The sequence below is a fragment of the Trachurus trachurus genome (assembly GCF_905171665.1).
Source record: "Trachurus trachurus genome assembly, chromosome: 15".
Lineage (NCBI taxonomy): Eukaryota > Metazoa > Chordata > Actinopteri > Carangiformes > Carangidae > Trachurus > Trachurus trachurus.
The window spans coordinates 8,824,975-8,851,031 of record NC_139906.1 but is presented as its reverse complement, the minus strand read 5'-3'; the positions used below and the strand labels follow the sequence as shown (position 1 = coordinate 8,851,031).

Below are 26,057 nucleotides of genomic sequence, written 5' to 3'. Positions count from 1 at the left end.
TAGATGGCACAAATTTATTATGTGTGGTCGTCGACAAGGCGAATAAAGCTGTCGGAGGGGAGAGTGACAGAGAGGAAAAGAAGAGATTGATATTCACACTGCATCAGAGAGGAGAGTATAATTAAACCAGAGGAGTGTGGGATTTGGTTCTGAGCAACACAGATCTGGATAGATAGATGGAAAACAGTTTTATACTTGCATTGACACGTCCATTTCAGATACATTTCATAACTGGAAATCATCAAAAGATTTGTTAAGCTTAAAATCTTGCTTGTTTTTTTTTGGGAAATCCATCATCAGCGGCCGTTCTATCTTCTGCGGCTTCCACCACATACAAACGCAGGGAAGTAGCGCTTTAAATCAAAAAAGTTAAACCAACTTGTCTGTGGTGCTGCGCCTGTGTTGCTGCCCAAAATTGATTTCCACCCATTTCAAGTAACTGAGCACGAGAGCTGGACATCAAATGAGCCGCTCTCTTCATTTCCAAAACCCAGACCACATTAATAGGAGCCGGGTTTCATGTTGAAACGTTACAGACCGTGTAGTGCCATTCCTCGGGTTTTTCATTTAGGATTTTTTACGCCATGTCACGTTACTGTTACAGCCACTGACATTTCAGTCATCACCTCATCGGAGCTGAGGTAATGCCTTTTAGTAAGGAGCCCCGGGGTTGCAGAAGAAGAGTGAAAACAATGAAAAAGGATTGGAGCCGGTCCAAGAGCTGTTAGAGGAGAGCTTATCATATATCGTGTTGCTGCTCTGTAGTCCTGTTAGTGTTAGAGTGCTGCTGACGGGCCGCTCTGTGCGGGTGGGTTGGTCAGTGCAGAGCCAGAATGGAGGCCCCCGCAGATCCAGTTTCTCCGTGATGGATGAGTTTGGCTGGAAACTGTCGGTGGAGCTTTGACCCTGTTGATTGCATGCATGTTTCATGGGGCGATGCCGTGGATTGAAACTACAGCTCGTCTCTCACTGGAAACCTTTGGTGTCCTCTCCAGGCTCCGTCTCGTTCCCTGATACAATCACAACCGCCTTAATTGCCAAGTATAACAAATGTGTGGGATTTCTCACAGACACCTACAAAATACACAATAACGGACGTGATATGAGGTCAGAATTCAAATTTTCAATGTTAAATGTCTGATTAGTGGAATAAAAAGAATGATATAGCCTATAAAGTGGTGATGCAATCCGAGTCTGTTCACATGTGGTTTCCACTTTTAGACATTTATATTTATATTTTGGCTACTTACTTAGTGCCGGTGAACAAAATGACCTACAATCTAAAAGAAAAATCTCTTTCACTTCCTCTGTTATCAACACTGCATTACAAGTGGCCAAGGAATGCAATCATTAAAACCGCAGCTCCCTTTAGAGCTCCTCTCTTTCTTTACCGGCCGTGTATATACGACTGAATTTATAAGCGCAGTAACAGGACTCGAGGAAAAGAGGCTGGAAAAGTTTTTTTTTTTTTTTTTTGCTCTCATAACCTACACAGGTGCAACTACATCAGCCCAGTTTAGCTCCTCGTGCATTTATACCTGATGAAAGTAAAGTGATTCTGGCTCCGAGATCCATGTGGCGGTGCAGGAAGAGGAGAAAGGCAGCTCCAGTTTCTCCTCACACCTGGTGCTAGCTAGCAGCAGTGCCCAACCCTCCCAGCTCTACGGGAGAGCAGACTCACCGCGGACCGTACAAGCTGTTGGAAAACCCTAGGTGGCCATAATGAGAATGTAGTGTAATGTATCACACTGCCGGCGCTATTGGAACTAGAGGCATGCTGGGCTTGCAGCAGACGGGAAGAAAGTTAATCACTGACTTAAGGGCTATTCTCAAAAGTTTTTTGTCCTGTTTAAAAAAAAAAATTGGGGGGGAAACTTCATTGCACGGAGATTTTTTTTGTTTTTTTTCCCTCTCACAGTGGCTGGGAAGGTTTCCATGGATGTCTCTTATCAGTGCAAATATTGACACGGCTCCTCAGCAGAGAGGTCCTCATAATTTGTAATTCTGATACAGAAAGTGTCCTGAGTGTGTTACTGTAATAAAAAGAAAAATGTTCCACATAACACAACTCACATGTAAATCTCAAGTCTCCATATCTCCATCCATATTCATTTGCATCTGTAGTTACACATTAGATGCTTCGTTTGTAACAGAACCTCAGATAAAGGATGATTAATGTGCAGCTAATGTAAATATAAACATAGATGCTAACCCTACACCAATAAACACCGCCGTGTACTGCAGACTCAGCACGGTTTAGCGGATCCACTGTCAGACCACAGAACATCCCATTGTAGATAAAACCTGAAATTACACCCAGGCGTTTACATTCACAGTTCGCCAGTGTGGCAAGTTGGCATTTTGATCAGGTTCAAAGATGGTTTGATACCGTCTTCTATTACATGCAGTGGGACATAATTGATGGTTGTATTCCAATCATAGGCCGTAAAGCTGTCAACGTGTGTCTGAGCTGCTGGAGGTCGACTCCTCGCTTCCCTCTCTCAGTGCTCTCTTTGTAGTTTGTGTGTAAAACAAACAACTGATAACAACTAATTCTGCTAATTCTAGGATAAAGGAGTTCTTTTGCTAAACTAATAGAGGGAAGTCGATAATGACACTTGGGGGTTTCTAGGATGATAGGTTACAGTGTGTGCACTGTTGGGGGTGGAGATGATCCCTACATGGCACTGATTACAAGTCAGGAGATAAAGAGGACACTGTTTGAGTTCTGAGTGTGTATATGTGTGTGTGTGAGAGAGGGAAAGTGTGTTTTATTGAATGCCTGAATCACTTGGCATACACTCATGTCCTGTGAATACATGCATGTGTATACTGTATTAATATATTTGTATTAATGTGCTATATAAATAAAAATAAAATGTGCACGTAGATGCCAGTAGTAGATGTCTACGTCTGTGCACATGCACTGTACTGTATATAATTGTGTGTATGTGCATGTGAGTGAGAGGCCTAATGTCTCTGTATGCATGGGGCTGTGCAGGAGCATCAGCCTAAGTGGCAGGCAGAGTACATAATGGAGTAGCCATGCTGAGGTGAATAATTCATGCCTGGATGGGAGCTCAGATGAGGATATCCAACATTTTCATATATTAATTTATTGCATGGCAGATGAAGGCTAAAATATGCTAGAGTGCTTTATTAGCTGCAAATCTATGTCACTAAAAGGCCTTTGTTTCCACGAGGGCACAGGGGAGGTTTGTGGTTTACTGTGGTTGTTTTCTTTTTTTCTTTCTTCCTCTTTGTGGATCAGAGCCAGAAACATTTTACTTTGATCAGGTGTGAATGCCAAGTTTATTCCTCTTTATTATCATCTCATCATTCGTCTGTGTTTCATCCTCCTCAAAGAAAGAAACACAAAGCTGTAATTTACTTCTCTTACTCAGCATCTCGCTGATTATACAAGAGATTATTTTGAGTCATGTGACGTTTTGCTTTAACTCCTTACTGTCGGGTATAATCTTTACGTTCCGTTGTTCTAACTTAGGAGAGCTGTGGTGAAGCTCACATGTTGTTTGATCTCTTAGTAACTGGCCACTGTAGCAGCTTCATATTTGGCGGTGTGATTTAAAGTGGTCTTTAAGGGGCTATTTGTCAGGAGGACTCTGTGGTGGTTCTTCAGACGTTGATGTCTTCATAACACAAATAAGTTGTACTATGCACTTGGAGCATCATGATGGTGCCGTCAGGGCAGATTGAAGACTTAAGTGAGTCGCTATCCGTAAATGACAAGACGAGCTAGAGCTAGCTGATTAGCATGCTAAACCTCAGTAGAAAGGACGATGTGAGATAAGTGTTAAAGTTGGCATTTACTCAAAGCCTTGTTGCTTTTGCACTGTTTTGCTAACCCTGCTCCCGGCCATGTGCATTTGTTTTTAACTAAGCCAGCGAGAAATCAATCAATAGAGTGGTAGATAACGTTATATATCATATACAGTGTTACAACGTGTATATTTGTGTAGTCTTATCTGTCATAAACAAGAGATTACGGGTTACGGGGCTTGTTTGTGTCGTGGTGCCGCTGAGACGAGAGCTGGGACACCAGGTCGGCGGCTCTGATCTTGAAAGGTTGATTTTCAGCCAAGAGACGTTAGGTGGAAGGCAGAGAGCCTCCATTCTCCCTGTAACAAGTTAAAAGTCATTTATAAAACCATCACAATTACTCCGAAGCTTTAATTAAGGTAAAAATGTAGCATAGTTATGGTAAAAAAAAAAAAAAAAAGCACAGTGCATGCATAGTTCCTCTGGACGTGTGTACGTGTGTGTGACAGAAGATTGATTTTTCGGCTTGTATCATGACTTTTTTTTCCGCCACATTTTTCTGAGCTCAATTGCTCCAATGTTTAAAGGAGCAGCTAAGACTGTATTTTAGTTTAAATTTGTGTATTTTTGCAGTTGAGTGCACAAGAGTTCAACTATTGTTTTATTTTCCAAGTCATTTAATTAAATAAAGTTCTTTTCAAATAAAGTTAGTTTTTGAATTGGTTTGCATGAGCTCATCTGGAACTGTCTGTAGTATAGGCATACTGATGAGATAGATAGACACATAAATTAGATCTGGATGAAAGTCGGCTCTTAGGAAAGCTTGCTGTCCACAGTTAGTCAACCCGATGGTTTTCTGATTTGGTCGTTACGGTGATATAGTAGCTTTGATTGCTAAACTTAAGTAAATCCATACCTACCAGCAAACACTTAAGATGAATTTTAAAGTTTGATTCCCTGTGTGTCCATCTCTGGCAAAATGCCCTTGGGAAAGACAACTGATCACTTAACTTTCTCTGTGCATCCCCGACCTCTCCGGTTTAATGTGTCCATGTCTATCAGATGAATATGTGAACAAACAAATGCCTAATTACCCTCCGTGGAGTAAGGTGATCGAGTTCTCTAAGAAAGCCTCCTCCACGTACACTTTAAGACTCTTTATAGGGACATGTTATGTGCAAATCCATTGCTTTGGAATGGAGGAAAACAGCATTAGCCCAGAATGAGAAGGCATGAATATTGCATCAGAGCTTTGTTATGCTCAGGCTCTCGTCTCTTTAATGGTGCACTTTACCAACTAGCTATATCCATTAAATGACTGTTCTTAATGTGGGTGTATGTGCACGCGTGTGCATGACTGATTGTGTGTGTGTGTGTGTGTGTATGTGTGTGGGGGACAGGGGGGTGGATGGGTCTTTATTTATATGGATAAGTGATGTGTGCTTGGCTTGAGTCTATGAACACATTTGTGTACTTTGCTTGTGTAACCCCCGATGCAAACTGTCCAAAAATGATCCAATAGCAAATTGTTAAACCTTAAACAAATAATCGTAAAAAGAAAAAGAAGAGGAGAAAAAAACTTTATGGTCTCTATTGACTTCAGTAAAACCATAAGCGGAAGAAGAAGAAAAAACAGAGGAGGAAATGTTTGATTTCACGTCACCTGTGTGGAACGTCACACGGTGAGCTCAGCATCGACTGGACTTGTGAAAAACCAACAAGATAATTCCCAGCGCTTATCTTCTAAGATAACAGTTATGGCTGTTTGTTTAACTTCTAACAGTGACCTCTCCGTCGTTGCTTCTCCTTTTTTTTTCCCCCCCTCTACCTCTTCCCTTGCGATCAAGGTTGGGAAACTCAATACTCCCAATGTGCTGTGTTTTCACCTGGTCGTCACGGTAACCCCAAAACACGGGGCGGTCGTGAATGAAATTCCTGTGTGTCATCAATCACCGGCCGACAAAGACAGGATTGTTGTGGTCTTTGAGTGACGCGGGGGGAATGCGCTGCTGGCTGAGGCTGAGGCTGAGGCTGGGGGCCTTTGTGCGGTCCGGACCAGCAGCCCTGAGCTGAGACCTGGATGTTTACACTGCTCTTCTGACCCTGGCACTGACTCAGGTTCAGTTCAGTGAGACAGAGCGAAACAGAGAGACCGTCCTCCTCACTGTTAGTGCTTTTGACAAGGAAGAGGTGGGATTAATAAAAAAACTGCCCATTGTTTAATAAGTGATACATTTTCAAAGAAACACTGCATGTGCTTGTTCAGTCTGACAACACTTTGGATGTGTGAAGACAATTACAGACTGAGTTTTTTTTTTATTTGGAATAAAATGTCTGCATTAAAAAATCAATATGACTTATTGTTTAGTTGCTTTTGCATGTGAAACTGTCCCCCGTCAAAACTCATTTTGGATCCAAAGAGGTAACATCTCTATTTACAGTATGAATTAGCCTCTGCAGGAGACAGTGATGTACTGATAAGGATCAACAAGATTATAACTGGTCTGATTCTTTCTTGATCCATCAAGCTGCCAATGTTGGCACGGAAGAAAACCCACAAAAGACAAAGAAGGCATCTGACGCAGTCTGCGTGGTTTCCGTCTGTTTTGACAAACTTTTCAAATGACTCATCTGATTATTCAGACATGTGTTGTGAAACTCCTTAAAGGAAAAGTTTGACATTTTGGCAAATACACTTATTTTTGAAAGACACTGATTATTTATTGGTAGGATGTGAAGCCAAAGCTAGCAGCTAGCACAATACCTAAGTTAAAGGGCTGCAGGTGTTTAGCAGACTGATAAAAAAAAAAAAAAAAAGATACTTGATAATGAAAAATATTGTCATTTAACATTAACTCAACTTTTTTTTTGTCAGGAATCTTTTTTAAAACTGTAAACCAAGCACCATATGCCCTGTGCACTATGTAAAGTTGGCGAGCTCTTTGTTAACGTTTACGATAGCAGCAGGTGTGCTTGCTTGCTTTGTGATCAAACTTCTAAGCCCAGAGGCATTTCCTTTACTCCAAACAACTTCCAATCTCTAAATCCTCCTTTCTCAGCCCACAGACTCATTACAGTGTCAACACTCAGTCTACTTGTCTTTGCCTAATCATCCATGCATCCTAAACCCACTCATTAGCATGTATGAATGCTAACAAGGCTATCAGTGAGGACGGCCATGTGCCACAATCCCCCCTCAGCAGCATTCCCACCATCCCACTCGGTAACACTGGGAATCTGGTTCACATTTGTGCGGCTTGCTGATCCATCTTGGAGCGTTTGGGTTCAAACACAGGGAGGGGAGATGAGGGGGTTCCCAGATCAAAGGAAACACTTTTCAAACTGGTATTGAAACTGGTATATTTTTGCGATGTCGTCTTATCAATGGAAAACCGTGTTTACGCCACGGCTAAGATGCTTCTTCCTCAAAATCTTTTTCAGTATGCGCTATAGCTGCAGGTTTAGAAATCATTATCTGACATTTATTATTCTGTATCTATCAAACTTAATGCACTTTGTCATTTTAACAACCAACCAAGGACTGGTTACCTAACATGCTAGGCAATGACTCTGGCTATCATGTTCCTCTCTTTCACACTTCAGCCTCCGCCCTACTTTTCTCACACTCTGCTCTATTTCCTGACGTCTCCTGTCCCTGCATTTGTTGCAGTATGTACATGCAAACCTCCCGTAGAAGCACAAATTATTGCTTCTTTTCTTATAATATTTTGATATCTATTCATATATAATGGATTGTATATGGAAAAATGATATCCTACATGTTCATTGGTGAGCTGGCAGGTTTTTTTGTTAACTTTGCCAAGCTGGCTCTGTGTTTTTTGCAAAGCTAAGCTAATCACCACCCAGCTCCAGCTCAACACTTAATACAAAGACTGGAGATTGACACTGATCCTCTCCTGTTACTCTTAGTAAGACAGTAAATACTAGTGAGTGCATTTCCTGAATGTCAAAATAGCTCTTATGAATGAAGCCTGAGTGACGCTGACAGAGAATCTGACAGTGTCAACAACCTTTTGTATATTTTCTTGCTTCTTTCTCCTCCTCAGTCATTCACAGAACGGGTTATGCCTGCTGTGTAACACACACACACACACACACACACACACACACACACACACACACACACACACACACACACACACACACACACAGACAGCCGTAGAGAATACATTGCATCACTGCAAACACTGTATCAGTCAGCATTCTTTGTCTTGCAAAAACAGTGACCTTTCCTCTCACAGCGGGTTGTTTTTCTAAAGTTCATGGTCAATTTAAAGGCTGTGAGCTCCATTTCCTCTATTTCCTCCATAATACAGGACGAAGAATAGGGGTCAACACCTGCCTTTCTTTTGCTTCTGTACCTACTTAGCTGAACTTTGACACAAACACTGTACAACAACAAAGCCACACATGCATGCACAAAACAGACACACAGATATACTTTTATTGCAGCGACGTCCATAGTCAGCAGCATTGGTGAGACCCCGGCGCTCTATGGAGCTCCTCTCCTCTCTTTTCCTCTCTTTTCCTCTCTTTTCCTCTCTTTTCCTCTCCTCTCCTCTCCTCTCCTCTCCTCTCCTCTCCTCTCCTCTCCTCTCCTCCTGATTTACAGAAGCCAATATGTGCAGGCTTCCTTGTTTTCTCCAGTGGGATGTCTAGCCCTGACAGTAAATCTCTATCACCAATACTCCTCCATATGGCTGCATGAAAATTTCATTGTGGAAAGCCTGAGGCTAAAGGACCTAGCTGCTAGAGAACAAGTGTGTGTGTGTGTGTGTATGTGTGTGTGTGACGGAGAGAGGAAGAGGAGTTTCCGAGATGGAGTGATTTGGGGTCGGTTGGTATTTGTGGTGGTGGTTGGGAGTTTGTTGCCACCCGGGTGTTGATGGTGTGTCTGCATACGTACAGGTGCCTGCAGTATCTATGTATGTATGTATGTATGTATGTATGTATGTATGCATGGGTTTATGTGTACACAACCATGCCATATATGATTTAGTGCTGCTATTTATTTCATTTGTGCTCATATGTGTGTGTGCACAATGCCAGATGACATTTTAAAAGATAAACCATGAAGATAAACCAGTTTTTATCATTTTCAAGTGGAAGTAGAGATCATCTCTCTTTATTTTCTAGTTCACTATTTTCTACACTATGCAAGTGTAACACAAGTAGGCTATTCACTCCAAAGTACAGTTAATGTTTTATAATGTTGGAGTTTTTGCGAGTAATTAGCCATTAATTTTAATCAATCTTACTGCACAAAGGCAGAGTAGGCTTTCAATCACTGAGACATTTGCTGTATTGTTTTTTAAATACCTTCTGAATACTGTCTAATGTTTCTGGTATTCATTGCCTGCGTTGAACTCCACCCGTCTGGTTTTGCATGGCGAGTAAAACAAACATGGGAAATTATTTGGAAATCTTTTTCTGACTCATGCGGAGCTGCAACGGAAATCACCTGCAGCTACTGAAGAAGGCAGCCGGTTTAAACATGTTGTTCAGCCATCACTCAAACGGAGCGCGAGGTTTCTTAAACAAAGCAGAACAGGAGATTGAAATTAACTTTCTCTCACGGCGGTGCATGTGACTCACTCTGCCTGAAAATCCTCACTGTGCAGAACGCTTTGCGTTTTCTGCAGAGTGAACCTTGCTGTCAGGTCTTTGGGGGAAGCAGCCACACTAGAGGTCACTGTTGTAGTTCTAGTGGAAGAACAGCAGGGATCAATGAGAGGAGGAGAATCATATATTAACATTTCCAGCAGAATGGTTTAAACGTATAAATTGATGTCACGTACTGTTTGTCCGCGTGTCACATATGTCAAACACACTGTATGCATGTGAAATAAATGATGTCCTTTATTACATTTAATCATGGTGAGCATCTAGTTAATAAGCTTCTATGTCTATTAATTATTGCAGTTTAAAATGTTGCAAGAGCTTCTCCTCAAATGTGACCTACTCTTAAAGTATGTGCTGCTTTTCTACAACGTGTATTACATTTCTGTTTTAACTCTAAAGACTTGCGCCTTTGTATTGTGTCATTTCCTGCCAGCGAGGGGGGGGGGGGGCAGGAGGGTCTTTAATATTTAAAATGAATATGGAATAAATGTGATGCATTACGTGGCCTCATAAATATACAATACACTGCTCTAATATGTCCTTTCTCTTTCACACTCCGTGTTTATGGGGGTGTGTTTGCGTCTTAAGGTCAGAGAGTGGACCAACCAGTTTTCGTTCTTTATTAGGCCGCTGTTTGTTTGGATGATGCATGCTGGAGTGACTTCTCATTAAACAAAAACATACAGAGAGAGAGTAACACAATGTGCAACGACCAGCAGAGAAGTCGACAATCCTGCTTCACAAATGCCGTTGTTGCACATTGTCTCCCAATTTCTTTTTAAAAAATCATCGTGGAAACAAAGATCATTCGTTATTCAGATATTACACACCTCCGAGTTGTGTCTGGTTGGCTGTGAACTACATCACCTGTGATTAAACATTCATAAGCCCCATCTGTGTCCTGGACGTTTCAGGCGGCAGCAGACTCCAGGGCTCGATAACACACTCTGAAACAAGGATGGAGGGACACACTTTTCACTTCCATAAATGAGGGAGAGAGTATAGAACGGACAAGAAAATATGCTTCATATATTGTGTAAAACCTCACGAGACTCCCATTATTTACTTTATTGCGCTCACTAAAGTCAGTGTGGATAAAAGCAACAGGATCTCTATAAGAATTCTGACAAGTTAAGTCTTTGAACTTGTCTGGATATAATGGTTGAGCCAATTCAAGTCAATGCTCTGCAATAGTTGTTATTTTATACTGTGCAGCACAAGTAAGATTATCAAGGCAAGCTGTGGATTCGTGTGTCTATCCCCTTCAGATTTTGTGAGGACAATCCCTCAGTATTAGATCACCAGTGCCTCCCTGTAATTTTTCGTGACAGCGGATTTGTTTTGGTTTCGGTTCCACATCCTTCACCAGGTTTTGGTTTGATTCTGGTTTTAGATTTTTGGCACGAACCCAAAGACCTATAAAAAGACCAACATGTTTTTTTTTTTTGTAGGTGGTACTCCTCAGAACTTGTGTTTGCTTTGTTGTTTTATGTTTTGGTCTGAGAAACTCACAAATTTTGTTTGTTACACTGGGATAACTCTGTCTCTGTACCAGTGGTGGCAGTTTCCTTGCTGACCCGTCAACAGTGAATGAAAGCAGAATGTGGGAAAAATCAGAGCACAGATCACATAAAAACACAGATGCAGGCATGCACACACAAACATGCACAAAGCAGTTTGCACATGCAAGCCTGCACACATACAAACATAGTCACACATGGATGAACATACAGACACACACGCAGACACACACACACACTGAGCTGCAGTTCTGTGCTTGATTGTCTTACCATCAGTCATTCTACCAAGTGGTAATTGAAAACACATCTCCCCCAGCCCCTGGCACCCATTACAAATAAGACACACTGGGGCTTTCTCCACACAACACAAAGCATAATAACAAATAGAGTCAGAACGACCAACAGAGAAAGAGAAGCATGCTGTAGTTTTTGGCACAACATGAAGAGAACACGCTCGCAGTGATTGGTGGAGGGCCAAATCCATTTTTCCAAAAAGGGAAAAGAAGAAATATATGTTTCCCTGACAAACAGACGCAGCACTTGTCCCGGGCCGATTCATAAATCGTCATATTCTGAGCTCAAGTCTTTGGAAAGTCTATTAGTTCCGGATGTCTTCTTATCCTCTGGTTTCTCTGAAATTTTAAACATGAAGCACACAGAAAGTCAGATGGACCCATAGCGACAGGCGAGTAGAAAGAAGCAACACAGATAAACTACAAAAATGCTCCGATTAATCTTAAAAGTTATTCTATCACTGAACTGTAAATGCCCTATTGACAAAAAAAAAGTGTTTGTGCAAAAAACATTTACTGTATTCAAGTCACTAAGGACATTTTTTAAAGTTCAGTAATGGACGTTGGAAAGAGAAACACACCAGTTTAGAAGGAGATCATCATCTCTTTTGCATGCAGTCAAACCCGTTGCCTACATTACCCACAATGCAACTCAGGCACAGACTCTTGTGTTTTGCTAGGAGCCTTGAAAGCAGCCTGGAGCAACCAGCCTCAAGCAGACATGGGGAGCTGCAGAAGTCTGGTGAACTCACTTCCCCTCCGACCATTTCCCAACCCATAATCCTCCGCTCCGGTCCACGCTGCCTGAAGTGACATCACCCTGACTTTGTGCATTTCCCTCTGGAGACACAAAAGGCTTTGAACAATGCTATAGGCATGCAGTTCATAAGTTAATAAGATGCACTTCCCATAAGATGTCGATTTCTGTTGTGCATTTCCGTCTCTTACTGTGTAAAAACCTTTAACGGTCTTTGTTCCTTTGTTTTTGCTTGAACCATACAGTACATCGATGCACCACTTCCACAACACACACACACATATACACACACAAACTTTAATGAACTCACTCATGCAGGCGCACATCCAGTGGACAACAGGTCTGTAATCCCTATCACATGTAAACCTTATTAAAATGCATGGCGTTTGTCATGACCCGGAGGTACGAGAGTAAACGACATGAGACTTAATTGGCAGCTGAGAACGATAACACCTGCGAACAGCCCGCGTCTTGTCCATGTGGTCGGACCGCATTCTCCACACACACACACATACACACACCACCATTCAAAACAAAGGCTGATCAGTGAGGCAGAAGAAAAGTGAGAGGAGGTGGAGGGGGGGGGGAGTTTGGGGGGGAGGGGGAGAAAAAAAAAAGGCGAGGCTGACAAGCAATGATTGATGTTCGCCCATCATGCTAAGCCTGACACCCTCATCCCTCTCCCTCCCTCCATTTGCAACAAAGTCACCAGTGTGTGTGTGTGTGTGAGAGTGTGTGTACGTGGATGGATGTATGTTTTCCAGTGTGTGCGCTCCAGACTAAAGCCCATTCAATCAATAAAGTGAGGCTCTGTGAATCACAGGGCAATAGCCAGATTGCTGACTAGACAGAAGAAGAGGCGTAGGAGAGCACATTTCACATGTAGATTAAAATCCCTGCATGGTAACCTTTAGCGTGGGTTGTGTGTGGGCGGTTGTGCGGGGCGATGAGTGCAGGGGCGGGTGGGGTGGGGTGGGGTGTGGTGGGGGGGCCTAGTAGCATGTAAACAGGCCTTATGTGTCAAGGTGGCATGTGTGACACAGGACAGACGTGTTTCAGCAGTATTGACAGAGAAGACCGCTGGGACTGAGCCTCAACGTCTGAAACCAAACAAGAAGAATCTGAAAAAAAAATGAAACTCAGTGGAAACAAACAGAAAAACACACAGTGTGTATTCCCTGATGCTCTTACACATGCACACAGTATATTACACACTAGTACTGTATAGCACTTCTACAAGTTCTTCCTGCCATCATCCATATGTCCTGCTCTTTGTTTTTACATCTCTATGTTGGGAACCTGCTCCAGCCTCACATGTTCTCTGTCTGTGTGTGTCTTTTATATACAGTCTATGGTGTGTGGTGATTGTGTCCGACAATGTCACAGTTATAAAAGTCATGGTTTCAGCAGTCGCAGAGCAACAGCTTGGAAGCGAGTGCTGGATAATATGTCGTCTTAATGGGCCATGAAACAGAAAAACATAAAACAAAAAAACAAAAAAAACAGCTTTATTATAAAATCAGATGAAGTAGAATAATGTGTAAGAGAGAAGCAAACAGATAAAGGTATATATTCCAGGTTCCGACCCGGCCTTGTCACATAAAAGGAAACAGTGCAGTCATAAAGGAGGAGAAGAGGAACACAGTGTATTTGTAAGGGAAATGGTAAATTCCTCCAACAGCCGTCCAAAGTCTGAAGACAACTCACCCTGGACATTTAATACCAACCTCCATTCTGGGGCAGAGTGTATATTAGCTGCAGGGATGAGCTCTCCATCTTGGCTCAGATGTGTCCCCTGTCTCCCGTCTCTTTTTACATCCTGCAAACTTGGCGACTAGCTAACCCCAACAAAAAAAAAAGAAGAAAAAAAAAGGGACTGTTTCAGAAATGAAACACATGGTGAATTCCCACCTTGCCAGGAGGGACCCGGCTTCTTGTGAAGACTTTCAAAAGCGAATCTTCAAACAAAAACATACAAATCTGCGTTTCACTCTCAGCGGAGAAAACACAGGGCAAAGTCTTGATGGAAATGTTTCATTTCTTTTCCTCCCAACAGATGCTAAACGAGCAGCACGGATCTCTCGATTTGCATCTTTAGTTGCTTTGTTGATTTGATAACACATATTTGCATTTGGAAACAGCTCGAGTAATTTGACTGGGGACTCCCAATTTGCCTTTGAGGAGGAGACTGTGCTACAAAACATTGCTTCGCTCTGTGCTGGCATTCCTTTCCTTTTGCCTCCTTCTTGGCATGTAGTGTTTTTGAGAGTGTGAGATAGAAAGACGGGTGTGTATTAGTGAATATAACAAAGAATTATCGTCTCATAACTGTGTGAGAGAGCTGTTGATCCTCAGTGTATACGAGCCTCTTTACACCTCTTCTATCTGTCATACTTTATCAGAGCAAGGAAATGGAAGTACTGACAATGAGCAGACACCACTGAGCTAGTCTGGACACGGACCAACCTGTGGCTCCAGACGGGGGTTGTGTTTTTGTGTGTTCTTGTTGTGTTTATGCATTCACATTAGGCCTGTGCCTCAGTAAAGGTTAAGGTTGAAGGTGTGTTTTGTGCCTGCACAGCGTTGTTATTACCCACCCTGGTCATAAGGTTTGATGTAATACTCATTTAAAGTAATGGCTATGTGTATTGTGCATCTGTGCTGTATATCCAGGTTATGAAGGCTTTTTATATTTGCTGCTTGAAACAAGGCTTTGGTGACTGGTTGCGAAACATTTAGTGGAAAGCATGTGTGTTGGGGAACAGCAGAATTTCTGCTATGAAACGCTGAGTAGCTAGTTCGTTAGCATGAGGCGGCGCAGTAAACAGGAGAAGGAATCTGAAGCTCCAGAAATAGAAAATCCAAAGACTAAATCAGTAAGAATTTGCAGACTGGCACTTCACAGCAACCAGCATTGTTATAGCCACTGCAGTCTGGAGCTTTCCAAATAGTTTTGGTCATAAAAAAACAACTTCTCTTATAAAAGACAATCAGACTAAATACTGTGGAAGATGATATCTCTCTCTCCTGTTGCCAGAATCGAACAGCACAGAGAAGAAGTAGGACCCTGAAAAGTCATAATGACCAGTGTGTGTCTGTGTGTTCGGTTGTGTGTTGTGTTGTGTGGCTTCAGAGCAGTGGTAACCTCCATCCCATAGGAGATGGTCAGCTGGCAGGTGCTTGTGTATTCTGTGTGTGTACGGTTGATCTGCTTTGCACATTGCTAAGGGAACCCCTTGGCCTCCACAGTCTTGCTTTCCCTTGCATTTTCCATGGTGTGTTTCTACATTACATCTGTGTGTGTGTCTGCGTGTGTGTCTGTGTGTGTGTGAGTCCGGCAGCTGGAGTTCCACTCAGCTGGCCTCTCTTTATGCAGTCCTGCTTCAAATAATGAACTGTGTCTCTGCTCAGCAGGAGCCATTTTAACTCAAGAGCACACAGCTCACAGAAGCTAGCGCCACTTCACATTTTAGCACAATGCTAACACATTTATCCCCTGACTGCACAGCAAAGCAACAACACCCAGCCCTGCTATTACCTCCAAGTCATTGAAGATGAGCCGACTCTATGTAAAAGCCCTCATATAAAAATGATTTGCAGCCTCTTTATGCACAAACTTTTATAACAACAATCAGCTAATAAAAAAAAAGTGTGCATTAGGAAGCTAATAGCTAGCTTTCCTGCATCTGCTACTCTTTTTTTTCTTCCTCAGGGGAAGATTTGGCACCTCACTGTAAAGCCCAGAAACAAAATTACCTCAGCCTAAACCTGTCAACAGACCATTACAGCCCACGCTGACTATTATGGGCTGGGGGAAGAAGAAGAAGAAGAAAAAAAAGGACCAAAGCCATTGTAGCGCAAAGGTGTTGGCAGATATAGGCCGGAGGAATGTGGCAACAGGGATATTTGTTGGCTGTGTGCGAGAGAGTCTTGCTTCTCAAAACACAGTTAAGTCTGCAGATGCTTATCAGCTTGCCTAATAAAGCGTGGTGATGCCAGGGTATCAATATGGGATCAGTTTGGATGGAGGAAGATTTGAAAAAAAACATTGTGATAATCCAGGCTTGAACAGTGTACAAGGAAATGGAATTTGAGAAAGTTGAATTGATCGCGTAGCTTTCATTGGACTAATAAATCCTTCACAAGAGGTGTTTTTTCTGCTACTCCTTTTCATTCCAAAGCAGTGATTTATATTAGGCTATAATAACAAAACTTTGGTTGACATCTTCTTACTCCTTATCTTTACTATGTCTGAGTAACTTTGACCTTTAAGTGACTTATTTTCCTAGAAAAAATATTCTGATAAACTAGTTGTAAATCCCTTGAATAAGAGTCTTAAACTCTACACCATTATGGTAAGGTCTGTCTCAGGTGAGGGGAAAAAAGCCATTTAAGCCAATCCTATGCGCTCCAAAAGTTACCAAACACTAAAAGCAACATAAGGTTTCACTGTTATTATCATACTTCACCACAAAAACACAGAAAAAAAGATATTACAGAGAGAATACGTCTATCAGGAACTACTCAAAATAAAAAATAAAAAACCCAAAGCTTTCTCTTAAATGTCTCACAATCGGACGATTCACTCTGCTCCCTGAGAAGAAGAAATTCTCTGTGCAGAACATATTAAACCAATAAATAAAAACTAATAACAGTAAAATGACAGGCTGTGATTAAAGAAATGATTTCAGGGAAACAACACGGGCACAAAATATGTCTAAACAAACGATCTAAGAGATGACACATTTTCCTCAGAACGCGCTGAGCTGAATACTTAAGCGTTGCCCCGTCATGCTTTCCATCATTGTCCTCTATGGAGGGAGTAGGGGAATTTGGCAACTCCCCTCCCAGCCCCCTTCCCTCCCAACGGGGAGGGCAGTCATACCTGGGGGCCCATGAATGGAGCCCTCAGGTAAAGCACTGTTGAAACAAATCTAAAGCTGCCTAATGACACGCACCGTGAAACTCTTCACAGGTCATTTACGCTGCTGACAGGCTGCTGCCACAGTGCTGCACACCTCCTCTTCTCTGTGTGTGTGTGTGTGTATCTGCATGCGTGTGTATTTGTGTGTGTGTGTGTGTGTGAGAGAGAGACAGACAGACAGACTTGAAGAGGGACACAGATATACAAACGGATGAAAGAGGGATAGCCAAAGTTAGAGAGTATGAAGGAGGGGGGGTGATGTATGTGTGATATGTATTAGTCATACACTGGGAGGTAATCTGTAAGCTATGAAAACAGTGTTTAGCCTTTCTGCAGCATGGCCTCACAGCATGGGAAAGCGATTAGAGATGCTATCTCCAGCGGCTGCTCTGCACTTGGGTTAAAGAGGCAATAGCTACCTCAGGTCGTATTTCTAAAGAACCTAAATTTATGTTCGCTGTTCTTGGAGTCTCTTTGCGACACAGTGGATATCCTTGGAAAATTTTTGGCTCATATTAATCCGCTGCAAATGTATTGGTAATCCAGCACACTAGTGTGCCTCTAGGTCTCATTACTCGTTTCCGCCACTTCAACCCCATACTGAGATAAGTGCACAGAAGACGGCAAAGAAAAAGAAAAAGGAGGGAATAAATTCTAGCCTTCGAGGTTCTTAAAATGGTGTCATTTTCTATTTCCAAATTGCCAGATTCAGAGGACTTTAAGGAAAGTGATTTGAACAGCACTCTTTTCATAATGTCATCCCCACCTTTGGCTACTTTGTTTCTTTTTTGGAACAACCTTAAGTGAGATAAGTAGGCTCCATTTATGTGTAATGGATCATCACAAGTAATCTCTGAAGCCTTAGATACTGTAATAGTCCTTTCTTCTAATGGGTTTTGGATAATGATCAATGACCTGTGACCCCCAGAGAGGAGAAAACAAAGAATTTATTGGATAAATAAATTGGTGATCACCAATCTAAACAAGATGTACATGTTATATGTTATACGCACCGTAACAATCTTCCTGCACAGAGGAAATATGGATTAATCCTATACATATGAAAAGGTTTTGTTCCATATTCGTCATCGGGACAAGTCCCTAAGTCTTGAACCTGTGACACAACAGTGTTTCAGCAAAGACAGAAATAAGAAATCCTCTTTTCACTTTAACATCTACAGTGGAGGTCATAGGTCAGACTCAGCGGAGAACATCCTCTAAGCCGTCACGCCATGAGCACACCGGCTCCAGTCATGATTGACGAGTGCTAAACATGCACACAAAGCTGATTTTTGCATCGCATGTGAGCTCATGTTGACTTTGTGTCTTGTCTGTCAGCACAGAGGTCACATTAATTTACAGTAATCATCAATATGTGTTCAGTTTTAGCAGTAGTGTACACATTTGTATAGATAGAATAGACTTCTCCTGTCTGGTGTGTTTAAAGTAAATATTCCAGGTTGCTTTGGTATTTTGACAAACTTTCCCTAATATATCAGATGACACAACACAAATCTGTCAATCACACACTCTCTTTTTCCCCTTAATTGTTACCACACCATCCCAGACCCTTTCCCAGCATCAATTAATGTCTCCACACATCAGTTTCAAGCTGCAAATTCTCCTCTTCCAAAAAATGAAAACATTCACATAAGAATAGACAGTTTAAACAGGTGCCATGGTAACATAATCGTCACTGCGGCAATTACTGCCTTATGCCTGACTAACAGCCATAAATCATTCTCTCTCCACAAAGAGGACGTTGTGGCGCTCCACTCCTATCCAATAATCAGAAATTGCTCCATGTACGGCGTGACGAGCGGCCGCTGAAACAGCCCATTCTTCTGTTTGGCGGACGATATCTCGCTCTCTGTGGCGACATTACAGGGATCCTTCAGCGAGCACGATATTGTACCTGCTCGACACCTGTTAGCTTTAGCCAAGGGTTTCATCAGATAGTTGAAATAAATACTAGTCATCATCATAACCATAATCATAGTCATAAAAACCAGGGGCCTTTATGCTGTTGCCAAATTGCCCTGCCATCTGATTTACAGTCAGACCGAGGTGGGGAGGGGAACAGATAGGGCAGGGAGGAGGATGGGGCCTATTACGTGCTCAGAATGGGATAAATACTCAAATATACACACCTGCAGACCACCCGTCTCACACACACACACCTGGGAACTCTCGCAGGCATGCAATAGCCGGGGATGGGCTTGAGGGAGGGACACAGGAATTCTCTCGGGATTACAAAGACGAACATTGTCCCGCTACCCTCACACGCAGCGCAGCAGGTGAGTAGAGCGATAAGGGGCCAGAAGACAAATTAGCCCTCATATTAAAATAATCCCTCATGTCTAATAACAATAATATGCTCCACACTGAGGCTGTTGCACATCCACAATGGTCTTCCTCTTCATGCAGCAACATGTTGAAAACAGATTTGCCTGTTTGTGAAATGGGCCCGTCATATCTGCTCGACCTGTCAACGGGCCTGAAATACACAGAGGTTAGAGTAATGGCTGCCAATATAATAACTGCACAGTGAGGAGGCCGACTGTGTACGTTCAAAATCCTCACCAGCTGCTTGACGCTACAGGGCCGATGATGATGCAGCAAAAAAAAAAAGACGCAGACAAAGTGTCTTTTTAAAGAGGCGCTGCACCAGTTTTACACAGGGCCCGGTTTAGAGTGCTACTGTGAAAACAGCTGTGTAATGTTTGCTGTGCCTCTTTAGGGAGCTTTTCACAGTTTCAGAAAAAAAACAACCAAGCTCATTTCGTCAGCTTTATCTCGGCTTGAGACTCGCCTTAGTGTTTCAAAGAATCAGGGTGAACGTCTGCCAGATCGGCCGGCGTTTCATGTGCAGTGTGAGCGAGGGGGCGTCACAATGTCTGATTAATTGCCTGAATCATCAACAGTCTGGTCCTCGAATGATCAGTCGGATTTCTGGCATTTAAGACATTTTGGTTGGCTTGGTCCTGTAGTTTGAGCAGCTCCACGGTCCAGTTTCCCAACATGGCTGCTGTCAAAAGATCTGATTTAAACTGTAAGTGAGCTTGTTTAAATGTTACCGGGGTTGTATTTCACATGTTGTGGCTACAACTGTAGTCTCGAGTGAGACTGCTGTGATTTAAAACTGAACTTTGCAGCACAGCCGATACATCATATTGTCTACATCTTCATCACAGCAGCTCTGCACAAACTCGGCCTTTCTCTCTTTTTGTCAGCGCTGCCGGGGGGGGGGGCGTGGTCGTCGTGTTTGATGGATTTTATTAAAAATGTGATAGGACAAAACTAAAGAAAAGATTTGTGCTCAAGTTCAGTGTGTGCATGGTTTCATAGATGTATAGCCTGTTACTTTGTTTTATATTTTGCAGGTAGGAGCAAAAGCACAGAGAAGAGGAACAACATGATGCCGGAAAACAGAGGTAATAATCAGACGAATGATTTAACTACAGTTACATAAAACAGTTGGAAACCGTTCAGGGTATTTTAGCAGCCAACTGTATTCAGACGTTTCTATTTTTTTTTTTTTTCAATTTAAACAAGGTTTAAAAGCATCATCTTGCTGTGAAGCAACAGTGACTGGAGTCAGTTTCCTTCTTATAGTTGAAGGCACTAAGATGTCATCACTCAGCTGATTAAAAATCATTATGGCAGTCTAGTGTGAGGTCATCTACCTTGTGTCAGTTTCATCCTTTTGAAGTAGAAGAAAAATACATGTTCATGTGTTTTTTATTGTTATTGTATTTACAGCTTCTGAAAGGTGCATAGCATTGCTACTACAATAATCTGTGCCAACAGAGGGGAAGGGGGGGGGCATAACACTGTCTGTACTGACAAGTAAAAAGTGTGACATGCACAAACAAAATGTACAAGAAACTCAAACAAACAAGAAATACTAACAAAACAAAATCTGCTAAATCATGACATGCTTATTTTCTTGTATAAAACATTAGTCTCCCATCTATTAAACTTCGAATTTGGCCCCAAAAGAAAAGTTTCAGATTGTGTTACAGCACTGTGGTCATTGGTTTCCTGTAAAACAATGACAAAGTAGTTTTAGTATGCATCAACAGATGTTTAAGGCACATAGTCTACAGTATGTTATCAAACACACAGAGTAGAGGACACAGCGGTTAGTGCCAGCGCTCAGTATAAATTGTAGACATCCATTTAGATGGATAACATCAACAAACACACTGTGTTTTTTTTCTGTCTGTCCTTGGTGTTGCACTTTAAGAAGCAACGCTGAGATGAAACTATTTACTTTTAAACCAAGGCAAAAAAAAAGAAAAGAAACAGTCATTTTCTCTCTAAAACGTGCGCGGAGAGCTGAAATGACGATGTTGGAAAACAACAACAAACGTGACCGGTTTTTGTCAGCACTTGGAATGATTTCAGACTCGGAGGCTGTGAGCTATTTCGCAAAACTGAAAATTTGAAACGCTCAGGAAAAATCTCTTTCTAATGTGATCCAAGCAGCAGATCTGAGACTGTGTGTGCGTTAACTCACTTCTCTTTAAATATGTTTCTACGTTAGCAGCAAAAAAATATCCAGCAGCTCTGTATGGACAACTTAGGCAACAAGGTCGTTTCTATCCAAGCAACAAAAAGCCGGTGATCTAACGCTAAACTAACTTTGCTCAGGTTTTTTTTTTTTTTTTTTAACAGTATGATCATTTCCCTTCAGTCATGGATGGAGGAGCTCCTCTATGGTTTTGGGGTGTTCTGCATCCGTAGCCTCCTCCTGGCCAGGGCCTCCTGTTTCTTCCTCTCGATCTCAGCTGCAGAGCATTTTCCTGTCATCTGGCTCGTGACAAAAACTGGAAAAGAGGAAGGAAAGTGAGAAAAATGAATGGAAACGCTGAATATGGTTTGCTGGGAAAAGCTAAGAATTAAAACAGTTGCAAAGACCTGAGGAGGAAAAAAAAAGAGAGAGGGGGAAATTGGCCTAAATCAGAGCTTGTGTTCTGCTGCTAACTGAATTTTAATTTGTTAACATAAAAATGTTGCTACCATAACTAGGACCAGTGGGTACCAATGGTGAAACTCATTTCAAAGTACAAAACCCCCATCCCTTCACGTCCAGAAGAGAAAAAATCAGAGTGCAGTTCACTGGCAGTGAAGCTTCCTGAGGTTTGGACGCTTGACAGCATCACAAATTAAAGCCATGGCTTTATGTTTACTTGCTTTGAGGGGAGAATTGTTCAAGTGCACATGCACTGAACTGTCAATGATTATAAGATCAACATGTGACATCTGTTTTACTTGTGAGTTTTCACTTCAGTATCCAGTCTTAACAGCAAAACACTAAGAAAAGTAGATGAAGTCCACAAACTGGGAAGACGTTAATTAATTAAAATAACCATTAACCAATAAGAGCAAAGCTTCAGAGAAGTATTAATCAAATATCTGTGTTGCTTTGTTTCCAAGAAGCATTACTGTATTATTAAAATCTTTCTATCACAGATTGAACAGCCCAGTCCGGGTGTAAATATCAAACTCGGATGTGATCTTACCTTTGCTGCGTATCACTGCTGGGTCGGACACATTTCTCTTGAAGGCTGTGTGATGGGGCTTGGCTGTCACCGTATGTGGCTTCATGTCCACATCCTGGAAAGTTCCAGAGGAATCCCTGCGCTGGCTGAACGCGCCCAGACTCACGCGGCTTCCTGGGAGGCTGTGAGACATCCCTGATTTGCTGCTGGCGCCTTCCATGGGAATATTCCATCCTCGGTCGTTCACAGTTTCACAGTTCGTTCCCGGTAATGAGTTTGAACGGACAAAAGAGCATGGCGACCGTCTGTTAGCGCTGGCACCGGCGTCCATGGACCAGGTCCTGTAAATTGGCAGAGGCGCTGTGGTTTTTCGCTGTCTGTCTTCGGCAATATCTGGTTTTTCTTGGCGGTGGCCGGTGCTTTCTTTCTGCTGCGGCGGCGGCTGACTGTTGGAGGTCCTCTCCACACTGTCACATACCTGGTAGAGCAGCGCATCATCGTCGTCGTCCCCGTCGCCCCATAAGCCGTCTGAAATGTCTTTAACAGAGCCTGCAGATGCACAGGCCCCCCTCTGTTCATTAGCGATCTTGTCAGGCTGAGGAGCAGGCAGTGTCTTTGTGGTCAGAGATTTCTGGTCAGACATCTGTGATTTAGGTTGTATAACAGTGAAGCCGGACTTGGAAACCTCTTTGGCAGCCGCCGCGGGCTGGAAGTGAGGGTTGGACTCTAACTTGAAAGTGCTTCGGTTGGTAGTCTTTGGTTTGGGACACAGTTCCTGGAGTGCACTGCAGCTTGGCTTGGAGTTGACATTTGAAGACTGATTTGCGCAGTTTGTATCTCCAGTGGTCTTGCAAACAGAGCTCAAATGAGCAGCATTTGTCTTAGTGTTAGAAGGAAAAGTGGCATTTACGTTGGCGTCCTGTAGCTGGTCAGGATTGGCGGTCATTGCCAGCACAAAAGAGTCATTAAGCAGGTCATCATTCTCCCAGTCGTCATCAAACTCATCGCACTTGTTCGCACCGAAACCACACGATCCTTTTTCCTCAACAGGATCGGCAGCTGAGCCGGACTCGTGCGCCGACCTGAGCCCTGATTGTCGGGGTTTGGCTCCAGCCGAGGTCACAGGTTTGTGTTTCATTTCCTGCGAAGAGGCCGATGCCGTGGAGCCCTGGCTTAGCGGACCGCTGACTTTCTGAGTGGAGGAGTCAAACAGAGCGTGCAGCTCTGACTCCACCTGATCCGCCGATGATGGACACCTTGGGTCTTTAACGCCGCTGTGGAATGACATCCCCGTCAGTTTTGTTTTGGACGTTTTCAAACATTCGTTGACGTTATTATTGAAAGTGTTGAGTCGCTCTGAAGTCTCCTTGTCTTGCTGCATGTTCTTGTCAAACTGCTTGGCCAGTTTCATGAGGTCCTCGACACTGCTCTGTCTGTGGAGAGGAGAGAGAGAACAGAGGAGGAACATTATCAACTAATGATTGACTCTAGTCTTAATCCTTGTATCACACTTCAGGGAATAAAACAACAAATCCCCACTGTGCAGGTCAATATATTGATAACCCACCGAGAAGACTTCTTCCTGGCTCTGGGCTGCTGTCGAATCTCCGGTGTGCAGGGGACGTCACGTATCCACTGCAGCAGAGGGGAGTCAGTCCCTTTAGGTTTTACATCCTGTGAAACACACAAGCACAATGTTTAAAGAATTTAAACACAACCAGCGTGAAACCTCAGTGCAGCACAGAGAGTGGAGCGACAGTCCTGTGTCTTGTTACTGACCTTTGGAGCTATACGGTTGACGATATCTGATATTTCCACAACTCTGGAGTTCCTGTGTCCCAAGCCTAAAAACAAACAATAACAAAAGAAAATGGAAAAAGAAAATGTCAATAACACATGATAATTGTGTGTTGTCATTCAGTTGTGATAAGTTCCTCTGAGTGTGCCTGCATTTGCAGCAATAAAAGGAAACAGAAGCATGCTGCATGCAAACACAGAGAGGAAACAGATGGGATCCAGTCTTGTATCTATCAGACAACCTATATTTACCTGCGTTAGTGGGAGACGTAGAGTCCCAGATGATGTCCTGAGATGCTTCCACGTCACCTGGAGAATCCCCATTGTTGAAGCCCAGATACCTGCTGCAGCCTCGGTGCTTAGGACTCTGCAGATCTGTGTCGGACAGACAGAGAGATATAATTCAGTCGACATGAATGAACTGCATCTATTTAGACACATTCGACTTTAGGTTATGCATGAAAAGACTAGTTTATATATAGCATGTTGTTGGTGTATTGTAAATGATGTTGTAAATGACAAGAGTGCTGGAAAATGTGGGGTCAAGTGAATTAATTGAGCAACAGGTTGTTGTCAACAAAGATGATAAAGATTAGGATTTGTAAACGAGTCAAACAAGTTTATACAGTTTATCCAACTACAAACTCACTGGGAGCTAATGTTGTTGTCTCACATTACGTGGAGCAGCTTTGTCAGGAGTTAAGTTACTGCATGAGTGCATGTGGTTTCTTGCAGAGGTCAGTTGTGTGTGTGTGTGTTGTTGACATTAGATCGTATCAAAAGTGATCCAGGTCACTCTTTTAGTTTCTTTTTTTTTAGATGATTGTGTTTTTCTAGTAATGGTGCAGATCGAGCCGCAGCCTCACCTCTGTGCACGGGCGGTGTGGCTGCGCCGGGCATCGGCCGTGCTGCAGTTTTCTCCTCGGCTCGTTTACCGGAGGGACAAAGCTTTGAAACACTCGTCCACAGCTCCGCGAAGTCGTTGGAGGACGCGGTGGCAGCAGCTCGTGTCATCGGCTCATTCACACACACATAAACACGCACACGTTTCACTACGGCGGCGGCGAGGATGCAAGATTCACACTTTCATGTTTTCGTGAAAAGTAACACCTTTGTTGTGCTTATTCATTCAGATTAAGCCGCCATGCTTGCGTGACGTCAGCGGTCTACGGGTGCCCGGCTGTGGCTTTTTTTTTTTTTTTTCAAATTGCGGTTCGCTCGACGTCGCCTCAAGAGCTCCTGTAGGTCTGCACCTCTGACTTTTCACATTGCTCAGATTATAGTTCTTTGTTGGCTGAACACATGAGACATTATTTATTTGATCTGATACAATATACAGGTTTTCCACATGTATTAGCACACAGAATTAATAGTCATCTATATACAATATTGTACAGTTTTAATATGTTTGCAATGTTCAAGACCCTTAAAGTTGTTACTTAAACCTAAACAAAGTTGTTACTTAAACCTAAACATGGCCCTTAATTTTATTTACATATGATTTATTGATTATGAAGATCAAGAAACTGTGCCTTCAATAATATTGTGTAATGCTCTGAGACCTCAAAGTGAACGTTTCACATGGTAATTCTTGCAGTGAGTTGTGCAACTATGGTTGATCTGTGCTTTCTGGGCTTTCAGGTTCTATTTAAGCAGAACTAACCAACCTGAAAACCACTGCAGATTCACATGTTCACTGAGTAATGTGAATTGCAAATGTCAAGGCCCAGGTGTTTACAAAAATATGTTTGTCAGTGTGTCATCTTATGATAATCCAGTAGTATGATGTGTTATTTTAACAGTGATTGAGCCCATTTTGCCTCCACAGCAAATGCG

The 26,057-nt window shown here is 42.6% G+C and overlaps 1 protein-coding gene across 1 annotated transcript; it reads right to left on the bottom strand.

The window, feature by feature from the left end:
* Window positions 1-21,636: 21,636 nt before the first annotated feature.
* LOC310997711 (uncharacterized protein) lies at window positions 21,637-25,368 on the bottom strand (the record flags this gene model as incomplete). The annotated part of the gene is made up of 6 exons (XM_083987501.1): window positions 25,088-25,368; window positions 24,474-24,596; window positions 24,204-24,268; window positions 23,992-24,098; window positions 22,446-23,857; window positions 21,637-21,749 (listed from the first exon to the last, which is right to left on the bottom strand). Exons 1-6 carry the CDS (start codon window positions 25,233-25,235, stop codon window positions 21,637-21,639), a joined length of 1,968 nt encoding a protein of 655 aa, XP_083843627.1. The 5' UTR covers window positions 25,236-25,368.
* Window positions 25,369-26,057: the final 689 nt, after the last annotated feature.